At 34.8% G+C, this 11,124-nt stretch overlaps 1 protein-coding gene across 1 annotated transcript in view; it reads right to left on the minus strand.

The window, feature by feature from the left end:
* The window catches only part of LOC136809185 (myb-like protein X), a gene marked incomplete in the record, with an annotated part of 11,072 nt that extends 463 nt beyond the window's left edge, over positions 1-10,609 (minus strand). The window contains 2 exon segments of the mRNA XM_067065705.1: positions 1-1,835; positions 10,230-10,609. Of these exon segments, the coding sequence (XP_066921806.1) occupies positions 890-1,835; positions 10,230-10,387 (1,104 nt within the window).
* Positions 10,610-11,124: the final 515 nt, after the last annotated feature.

Consider the following 11,124-nt stretch of genomic DNA (forward strand, 5'->3'; position numbering starts at 1 on the left):
TTTCAAAACCATACAGTTTATCTCGCTACGTAATGATGCGGATGGTGTACTACGTAATACTCCTGACGCGGGCTACCCTCTGATGAGGAGCCCTGGACGTAGCTGCGGTGATGAGGGTGATGCTCTCTATGATGGCTCGATGAAGAGGAGGTTGTATATGGATGCCAGCGAGAAGAGGAATGACGTGAAGTGGGCTCCAACTCGACTTGTTGTTGTTGAATATGTTGATGGTGTAATTGCTGGACAAGAGAGTGGTGCGGGTAGTGTTGAACAACTTGGTGCCTGCCATGGCTGTGATGACTACCGTTAGATTGATGATGGCGTTCTGTGGTGCGTTCAGGTGGGCTTGGTGCATGATTTCCCGAGGACCGTGATTGCGAGGAAAGCTTGGGTGAGGAGATGCGGTTATTTTGAGATACTTTTGGTGAATGTGAGCGAGATTCATGCTTATCAGCTCCAGGAACATTGGGAATATCAACTTCCTCCCCAGCTTTAATTTTCTCCTCAATTTCCTGTTCCTGTTTAAGTGCTTTCATAAAAGCAGATTTCAATCGTGAAGTATGTTCTGCTTTCAGTTCCTTTTTCACATTTTGCAAAGAACAATTCTCACATAAAACGTACTCATCTATATTACTTCCTTTGGCAGCTTTCCAGCAAGGAGAGAAATCAACTTTACATTGAGCACAAATACGTGGATTGAACGGACGAAGTTCCTCAAGTGCATTTTTCAATGTGGGTTTGTTATCAAAACTTAGTATGGTATCAACAACTTCATCTAAACCAACAAGCATCATAAAATCAATACTGTTGACATTCGGTATAGCATTCCAATCAGCCGGAGGTGGACGTGGGGGTGGTATTTGCAGTAAGGTCTGTTCAAGTTGTCTTCTCAAAGCTGCTTTTGCAGCATTCTTCTTTTGCTCAGGTGTTTGTTTGGGTGGTGCAGGCGGTTGCGGTGGGGGAGCTGGCTTGGAGGCTGGGTTTCACGTATAGATGGCGTGTTAGAAGAAGGTGCTGTCCCATTATGTTGGTAAGAAGTGGTTGAACTTGGTGGTGGAGCTGGAACCAATTGGTTCCCGACTTGAATGTAAAACTTCTGAGCAGGTTGGGTACTACCTTGCTGTGATTTATTCTGTGGAATACTGGCAGTTTTAGCAGAAGCTGTTTGCTTAGGAGTGGGTTGTGGTGTTGGTTTAGGATGAATGGTTTGTGGTGCAGTAACTGGTTTAGATTTGAAGCCGTTCTTACCACGCTGTGAATCAAATAATTTGCGAAATAGGGAAAGTGTAGCTTCTTCTCTTAATAGATCCTCTTTCAATATTTCAACACGTTTCATTTGAAGTTCTATTCTTTGTTTCTTACTTTCCTCTTCATTTTCTGTACACGAGTCTTCCGGTACGATTAACTCATTTTTAATGTCATTATCTATTTCAAATTTACTTTCACTGTTTTTGTTCGTCTCATTAGAAACGTCTTCCATTTTTACATCTTTAATATCATCAGTTGTATCATTTTTGATTTCACTTTCAGTCTTAATATCTTCCTGGTTAGTTGAATTGTTTTCTTTTTGTTTATTATCCTCTGATTTCACACCATCATCATTTTTATCAGGCTCAGAATAGTTAATACCATTTTCAAGAACTTTTTCTGATTCCTCATCTGTATTTAGTAATTCGTCCTCATTTGTAATACTTGTTGAATCAGTACTTTCAGTGTCTATTAATAGTTTATTTTCCTCCTCATCTTCAGACGGCTCAGTAAATCCATTTTGTTTAGGCACTGGGTCTCCATTTTGCTCAATTTCCATCTTTTCGTCCTCTGTCACTCCATTCACACTAAAAGGAAAGGAACGAAAAAGTTTGTGGATGGAGTTGTATTAGAATTACATTAGAAAAGTCTTTTTTTAATAAGTTGGTCTGAATTGTCAATCAAAATTATTTCTTGGTGGGTAAATTTTTCATTTCGATCTGCCAGCAACCATTACTTCCCAAAATCAATGCTCAATATAAGAAACAAATTCTAATCAATATAATTTCAACAATTATGAAAATTGCAATGCTGCTGATGTGGCGATGAAACCATATAGCATATGATAAGTTCTTTAGATCTTAAAAAACTGAAGCGATGTGGGTGAATTTTTTAAATTGTAATTCAAAACATTATGACCCCACATAAAACAGATTACAGCAAATTTCACTATCTAACGACCGGATTCTTAAACCTGCAAATTCTTCAGGATTGCTACAGGTTTTCTAAATTGAAAATTCTTTTATTTAACTTTTATCCTTCATTAGGAAAGTTTTGCGTATATATTGCCTAAAAAGTCATTATGAAAAGGCCCAGTTGATGAATACAAAGAAATGAGAAATGTGAAATGAATATAACTCAAATATTTGTTTGCGAGCAAAGTGAGCAGAAATTTTAGATAATTTCAAATATCAGGATTAAAGTTTAGCACACTTCCCTGCATTTCCTTCAAATTCCAGATTTTTTATTAGACAAGTAAGCTAATTCCAGACTTTTCTAGACAGGTATGCGGATTTTTCGAGAAATTTCTGGCATATGTAGCAACCCTGTTCTATGTAATTTGAATCCTTTACCAGGTCTATTTGTTACTCCTGCTTTCAAAACTAATTTTTATTCAAAAAGGAGCCTGCAATAGAAATTTAGCAAATTCATACTTCAAAGTTGGCTGGGACAGCCCTGAAAAAATTTGATGATTCTAAGAATGATCATTTGAAAGTTTTAATTTGAAAAAAGGGGAAACAAAGAGTCAAGAAATAGCAAAAAAACAAAAGATCCTTTTTTGTGCCATTTGGTTTTCCATTTCAAAAAAGTCTGTTGATATTGGAATACAGCAAAGTAGATTAAAATTTGCGTTCTCCTTTTATGTAATTTCTGACACTATTTTGGTTGTAACTTTTATTAGTACCATTCCCAAATTATGAAATAAGCAAGATTTCTCATTATAATTACTTTCATTAAGAGACCATATATCATAAACGACAAAATAATGCATTCAAACAGTACAAATTGTACTAATGTGAGAAAAGTATATACAAAAAATGGAAATATTTACAACTAGTTTATTAAAAATTTGTTAAGCAATCAGCATGCCTTTTTTAACATAAGGGAAGATTTTACATCCCAAAATATCATATCTACAGAATGTCCTGCAAAAGGATTTTCATTTTCTCTCTCAAAAAAGACTTTCGTCAAAAGTGATCTCTGGAATCGGGCATAAATAGACATTTTTGGGAAGGTAGAAAATGTAAGCAGAATTTTTTTGTGAAAATCTAATCCAATAGCATTCTACACAATTTTCACAAGCTAAACAGTCGGCCAAAAGTTCAAATTGACTTTTATATACTTCCCTGGGGATCTTTTTTACTCATTAAGATGTATTCTATTATCCAACGCACGTAAATACAAGTCATTTTGTAGTTGTCAAGCTTAGTATTTCACTTTGTCTTTCATAATTTTTGACCATGTTAATTACATTACAAGAAGACATAGTTGCACCAGTTGTGTAATCGTGTTGTGTTGTATTAAGGAAGGTTACATAGAACTATTTCTATATTCAAGTTTTTTATGCGGTACCATTTTAAGCTTTGAAACTTTCTTTATGGCACTCTGAGCTTAACAAAACTGTTTTTTTGAAATGCTACTACTGTTTGATCGCCATCTACTTTAATGGGATAAATTTTTGCGGGGATTAAATTTCGCGGTTGAGCTCATCCGCAAAATTTTAAGATTTCGCGGGGGATGAATTTTCGCGGATGAGGGATTTCCTGATTTTTCGCGGGGATTTAATTTCGCGGATTGGGGTACAAATTAAAATTTTTGAAAAGGGTCAAAACATTGAAATAAAATTTTTCCAGGAAAATTAAGAATTTTTTTTTCAAGTAATAAGAGGGTGTTTTGGAATAGGGCGAGGAGATATGTATTACAACTATCAAAAGTTGAATTTGAACTTCCATGGTGCGGAGCTAAATTTGCAAAAAAAATTCAAATTTTTTGCGAAACAAATTTTCGCGGATGGGCCTTTTTCAAATTTCCAATGGGACTTATTTTCGCGGATGACACCCAAATCCGCGAAATCCGCAAAAATTAATCCCCGCGAAAATTTATCCCATTAAAGTATCTTTGAATGGCATAGAAAATCATATGAGAGCTAAAAACACGGCAGAATCAAGAGTCTATTTTGGTTTGTTTATATTTAACACCACAAACGATAGAACAGCATCGATTAGTTACTTTGAGGCTTTTTTTTATCAATTATACTACAGTTTACATTTACCTCATCATTGTAAAGTGTTTTCAAGGTAGATGTTCAGCAAAATTCTAGGCTAACTTTTCGCAATTTCAGTGCCATTTCTCTAATTGATATTCCTTATCTTGAGAAAACATGTATCACTCACGTATTGCATTTAGGGCTGACCTCACAGCGCAGTTGGTTTATTCTCATTGAATTATGATTATAAGAACTGCTTTAAAAAATTTGTTCCTTCGTATTTACAACTTTGGTTTATGTTGTTTTTCGACTTTTGTTATAAAAAAATCATTTTATGATACTTAAAGCACTTCTAATAAAAAGCAGAAAAGATTTAAAATTTTAATTACAAGAGGTGTTTAGCCAATTTAAGGGTCATTTCAGACCTCAAAATTTTCTATGGAGCGCCCAAAGACCCCCTGATCAAATCATTCTTGCCATGCTCCAAAAATAAAAACAGGGGGTTGGAAAAAATCTCAAAACTTTGATTGAAGAAAATTTTGAGTTCAAATTGTTTTGTTTGGACCTTTATTTCATACGTGAAACTCAATGTTTATTGAGAGACTTTTTCTTTTCCTTGATGCATATAACTATAAGAAGCGTAAAAGCTGACAAAAAACAAGCAAAAAAGGACTATGAAAAAATATCTCTGCGTACATACATTTTCCTTTGACCCTCCATCCCCACCCCCTGTACGCAAGCATACCGTTTTAACTTGGTCTGATGTCGACATCCCTCCTTTAATTCTGACACCCTTTTTATCAGCTGAAATTGATAGAAAGGTTGAAACTGTTTTTCTTTCCTTAGTGGTCAGAGAGGAATAATCCTTTTTCAATCAGTCAGTTAGTCACACTAGGAAATAAAGCTTTCAGAAAAAACAACATTGGTCATCTACAGGATGTAGTATTTACAACAACAAGGATGAGAGTTACCTGAATCAAGTTCAAGTTCCCAAGACAATTAATTAAAACTTGAAAACTTTAAAATGAGACAAAATAACTGATGGCGAACGTGCAGCAGCTAGAATATCAACCAACCAAATTCTGTCATTCAATTCCCGAGACAGCCAGGGGGGTCGGTACTAAAATCTCAGACATCATGACATTTAGTGACATGGTGGTAGTGCAAAAAAGCTCAAAAATAATTTTAGTACCATGTGTACTAAAATACAAAAAAGGGTGGTCCCTTAAAGAAATTTTTGAAAATTCAGTATTTTGTTCTAAAATCAGCCAAAATGAAGCATTTTTTTACACACTTTGGAAAAAATTGATTTTTTTTCAGGAATTTTCGAAAAAATCTTCAGAATCTTTCAATTTTCCAAATTTCTTGAATTTTTTAAAAAATATTTTTATGTACAGTTCGCACAGTTTAGTAATAAAATTATATTATTTTGCAGATTGATACACTAAATTCGACTAGGTTTGTAACAATGACCCCATTTTGGTAAATTTAAAGCCGTAAAAGGGCAAAAAATGGGTGGTATCTATGTTAAATTACTCAAAATAACTTTTAGTACATGTTACTAAAATAACATTTCGAAAATAGGTGGGGGGGTATGTCAAAATTACGAAAATCCTTTTCTTACTCATGTATGTCTTACATTTTAGTACTGACCCCCCCCCCCTGAGACAGCTCCTTTGATTTTTAAGGCCTTGTTTATATACAAAAGTAAAAATAAACCAGCCGAGGCTGGAAAGTCAGCCAATATAGCTAGATTATTAGTTGGATAGCTTGTAAAGATGTTAAGTAGCTGTGATGGAAGGAAGGACTAGATGCATAAAGAATCAAGTGAAATTGAGAAAATTTAAAGAGCTAAAAAACCACATTTTGCTTAAAAATGTTTGTCCAGGTTACTCTAAACTCCTAGTAGTTAATTAGATTGAGTAGAAAATGAACATTCCGTATGTTAAGCATTTATTAAATTTATAAATTCAACTTTTAACATTTTTGAAGATAAAGTAAAAATCTAGGGACAAACCACAAAATTTTAGATATGTCCTGTTATAAACCTGTACAAAGATTTTATCAAAAAATTCAAATGACACGCCAAATAGACGAATCATTTACATTTATAAATACAAGTAGTTTTCTTTTAAATAAGTCATATTTATCCCGTAATGTTTACAATCATGCAACGAAAGGTAAATGGACAGTAAATTCTAAAAACTTTCTTTCTTTGCTCCTCTAGAAATTTCTTTTTGACTGCAGACAATTTCGACTCTATCACAATTTGCCCAAAATTTCGCAAAGTAGTTCAGTTAGTCAATTTATTGAGTAAGGTAGGTTACCCTTTTATGGACACCCCCTATTATGGACAAACCCTTCTAAAAGATTGCAGTACACGTAGTGTTCATATTATATCATGATAATTTGTATAAAAACTTTATTTTTTTATTTTTGATAAAATAAGTAAAAATGTAAAAATCAGACAGAAATTGTCGAAAAAAAAATTGACACAATAAACTTTAAAATGTCTCCCATGTAGTAATGCATTTGTGGATCTGTATTGTCTTTTAACAGCATCAAAGTAATTTATTTGACTAATGATTGGTGATGAAATTATGGTAAAATAGTGTTTCAAATGGGCGGGTCTACCCATTCTTTAACATGGATGTTTGTTACCTATTATGAACAGGTGGGCGTTGTTTCCAACCAAGAAAGCCCAAAACATGCGCCAAGGTCACAAAACACAATCTGCGTCCAGATATGTGAACAATAAAAAAATAATATGTGGTCGTCATTTATCCAGTGTTCTGGCGCCAATCAAATATATGTTTCGTTCGCGTCAAAAATCTTCTGAGTCAGTCAGTCGGTGGGTAGTAAATCTAGTCGGGTCTTTTGGAAAATGGTTTTAAAGTATAGTTTTTGATATTTATTCGCTCGCTTGATGAAAAATTCCGACAATTTTCTCCTCCAGCATTTTTGTCTGCCAAGTTGGTTGGATTGGTTGGCCTAGCGAACAAGACATATTTTTGATTGTCGCCCTCTACTGTTGTTGTTGTAGCCAAACACGCCACGTCCAAGTCCAAAAATATGATTGCATCCTGTCGTTATCAAATTTAGACAGTAGCTGTACTTTTTTATACTTTATCATATTCCAATAACATTATAGCATGATCAATTCCACCTACAGCTAGAGGCAAACAGGAAAAATATGTTTATTTTTATTGCAAACAGCAGAAATTCTTGGAAATTCAACTAGGTAAAAGTAACAAAAACTTGAGCAAATTGCTAAACCGAATCCCCTTGATGAAAATCATGTGTTTGATTTGCCAAGTTTCAAAGTCATTATAAAAAAGATATGACAGAAATTAAGCTTGCAAATAAATTACTTCCTGCAATTTAACTCGGGAAATTACTGAGCCGCTTGAGACGCCATCTTGAAACTTGGCTCAAATTAGTTTTCAAGGTTGGCTTGGCTCAAATTTTTTCATCTATGGCTCAAATTTTAGGCAATTTCTCATAGTTTTTGAAAATGTTAATTTCATTAAAAAGCGCTGGGTTATTTTTTTACATGAATCCCTTTAAAAGTTTTGCAGAGCATTTTTTTGCTTGCAAGTCAAGTAAAAGATGTAGCGCTTTCGCAGCATTAGCGCTTTCGCAGCATTAATCTTTGATACACATTTTGGCGAGACGCTAGTGTGACTAACTGTCAGTGATTTTCAATTCTTCCGCTAAAGAAGGGGTTTTTGTTTATTTGCTTTACCCTTGATTTTTTTGCTTGCGAGTCAAGTAAAAGATGTAGCGCTTTCGCAGCATTAATCTTTGATACACATTTTGGCGAGACGCTAGTGTGACTAACTGTCAGTGATTCAAGCTTTCATATTATTCCGGTCTCTAAAGAAGGGTGTTGGAATTAGACGAGAGATGTCGTTATTTGACCAACTTACGGTACCATGAAGTCGGGTAACTTGCATCAGTGGAGGGAAACTTGCTTTTCCATCAAATGACTGACCAATCAAAGCAGGAACATTTCAAAACAAATGAACTACAGAGCTCTACTCTAACATTTTTGTTTTGATTTAACTCTGTATTTTAATGACTGGCCAGGTCATTCATTTGAGGGCTTTGCATGTTAGCCTTCACTGATGCAAGTTACCCGATCTCACTGTATGCTTTTGAGAAGACCCCCTCCTCCCCACCCCTTGGTGCGCACAGTCATGAATACATAATAATTGTCAGAGCCATCAAGCAAAAGTTCAAGACTCAAAATAAGTTTTTTTGAACAATGAGAATCTTAATCCGTTAAATTGCTCAAAAACCCTTTCACAGTGTAATTGTTTATTTCATCACATGACTGAAAATTACTGATTCATGTTGGTTTGTATTTTTCATTACGACAGACAGTTAGGGAAACCATCCAGGATCCTGCCATTCTATCAGCCAGCAAAAACTGAATGACACTTGTAAACTTAAGTTTCTTACCATTTTCCATCGAAAACAATAGAAAACATTACTGCTTCGAGGGCGGTAACGCCAAAACGCCCAATATGACCAGCCAACTGAAGGCGATTTTGTTGCCGCGCGAGTTACGTCATGCACTCCACCGTAGCGAAAGCGCGAATGACATTTTACAATTATAAGAATATCTTGTGTGCTTTAATAGACCTTTTTTCAAAGAGGACGTCCTGTTGAATAATTATGTAGTCCAGCCATAAAAACAATGATAGAGCCATGCATAATTACTGTATCATGCATATTGTAATAATTATGCATGGTTTTATCATTGTTTTTCTGCTGGACTACATAATTATTCAACAGGGTGGCCTCTTTGAAAAAAGGTCTATTCTATTTGACTTTGAGAGCTTCATAGAAGATGAAGAAGTAGAAAGATGAAAAATGCGCTGGTTAATTTTTTTTAAATAGGTCTGTTCTATCATTCTTGAAAGTTGAAGAAATTTCTACCGACGCATATTTTTTTTTACAGCCAATTAAAGGCACAGTCTGCTTATACTTAGGTGAAGGCTTCTTCGTAAAAGCGAAAGACATGTATCTATTTTTCGGATCCGGCATGCGGGAATAGTGTCAGGACCTGCAGGCGACCTGGTAGGGTTGGGTATGGGTGTGGTTTGGGTGTGGTTACGTATCAGATTGGCTACGAATTTGGTTAATATCAGTTAGGGTTAGGGTTGGAGCTCGAAAAAAGCACTCTTTTGTGATTTTCTCTTAATACAGTCTGGTCTGTAGTTTGTACAATATAAATAGCCGTCAGAAACGCTCTTTCGGCATGAATCTGTGGCGCAGTGGATAAGGCATTGGGTTTCAACACATCGGAACTTTGCATTTAGTGGGTTCGAATCCCACCGGTGGCGATCTGTCGGTAAGTCATTCAGTAAGTTAGAAAACATAGTAAATAACTCACACAGAACCATAAAGTCAGAAAAACCACAAACAAGAGACTGGAAAGTACGAAATAAGTCCAGATCTGTCTTTCGTCTTTACGAAGAAGCCACGACCTTATACTTACTATGTTTGCTATATCATCTAGGCAAAAAACGGTAAAAAAAGACACAAACACAATTTTTTTATGAGTGTGGTTATGATTTTTTTGATTGCGGCCGCGTACAGGAACTCGCCAAATGTTCCTAACTGACAGACCAGCCTTCATTTTCAAAGTTTGAACTTTAAATCTTTTTTCCATCTTTTCATCAAGAGATACAATTCTCTGTGTTTTTTTTCTCTCCTAAATATTCATCTCTTAAATAAAAAAGGCACTCGTTAAAGACACAATCTTATAAGAAAAACTCTTTTTCTATAATTTAAAATGACTTGACTTTAATTTTCAAGAAATTATCTTTAATACATCTCCAAGCTTTAAATACCACTTAGACATTTTCACAAACAACTTTGAGGTTCTAAAGAAGATCCATTTCATTGAAGTAATAGATCGTTAAAAAGTGCGTAAATATTTGAGTGGAATTACGATTCGATTAAAAAATTTGCCTGGAAAACTTACCTTTTCAACTGATCAACGACTCCATTTTCAGGTTCTTTATTGTGAATCAATTCCTTTTTCAGCTCCATAGTGTCCTTTTGAACATCATTCTCATCATTATTTGTGGGTTTACTTTCAAATTTTGGAACTGTTACCAACTCCGACGAGGCAGTCGACATATCTTTTGTCAACAATAACAACAACGACGGTACATGAATATTTTTCCTTCCTAGAGCCAAAACTATCTAAAGAGAACAATTTTGTACAAAGAATTAATAATTACAACTCTGAAGCATTCCAAGTTACCATCAATATCAATAATTCCAAATTTTTCAACAAAAATGTAAGAACAATGACAAAGACCCTCTCTCTCGTTGTTAAAATGCTTCGTCTCCGAAATGCTGGTTACGTAAATGAATCGAAACGGAAGTCGACAAAGGAGAATTATGATAAAATCAATTTACAGACCAGACGGAGGAATTTTATTCGGTTAGGGATAACTTTTAAATGACAAAATAGATTTTGATTTATACTTCATAAAATAATTTGAAACACCTCAAGACTCTAATTTTACCAATTTAAAACTGAAACTGAAAGCTCTACTACTATTTCCATGTCATAGCTGAGTTCTCATGTGGCTGAATTTCAGTCTGTAAATTCCCACGGACCCTCCATCGCCTAGACAGAAAAACTATAATCTGGTCTGTAAATTTAAGTTTGTTCCATCTGGCCAGTCAAGTCGGCTGTGGTAATTTTGGCGGGCAGCGAAAAATCCTTATGTCTCAAAATTTCTTCTTTTATTTCTAAATAATCAATTCATATCTATGGAAAATATACTCAAAGTTTTCCTTAAAAGATCTTTCAACGGATTAATACCACTTTTCAGGAATTTGCACGTGGACATGCTCTCATTTCA

Source organism: Clytia hemisphaerica, unplaced genomic scaffold (genome assembly GCF_902728285.1).
Source record: "Clytia hemisphaerica strain Z4C2 unplaced genomic scaffold, Clytia hemisphaerica genome assembly, whole genome shotgun sequence".
Taxonomy (NCBI): Eukaryota; Metazoa; Cnidaria; class Hydrozoa; order Leptothecata; family Clytiidae; genus Clytia; species Clytia hemisphaerica.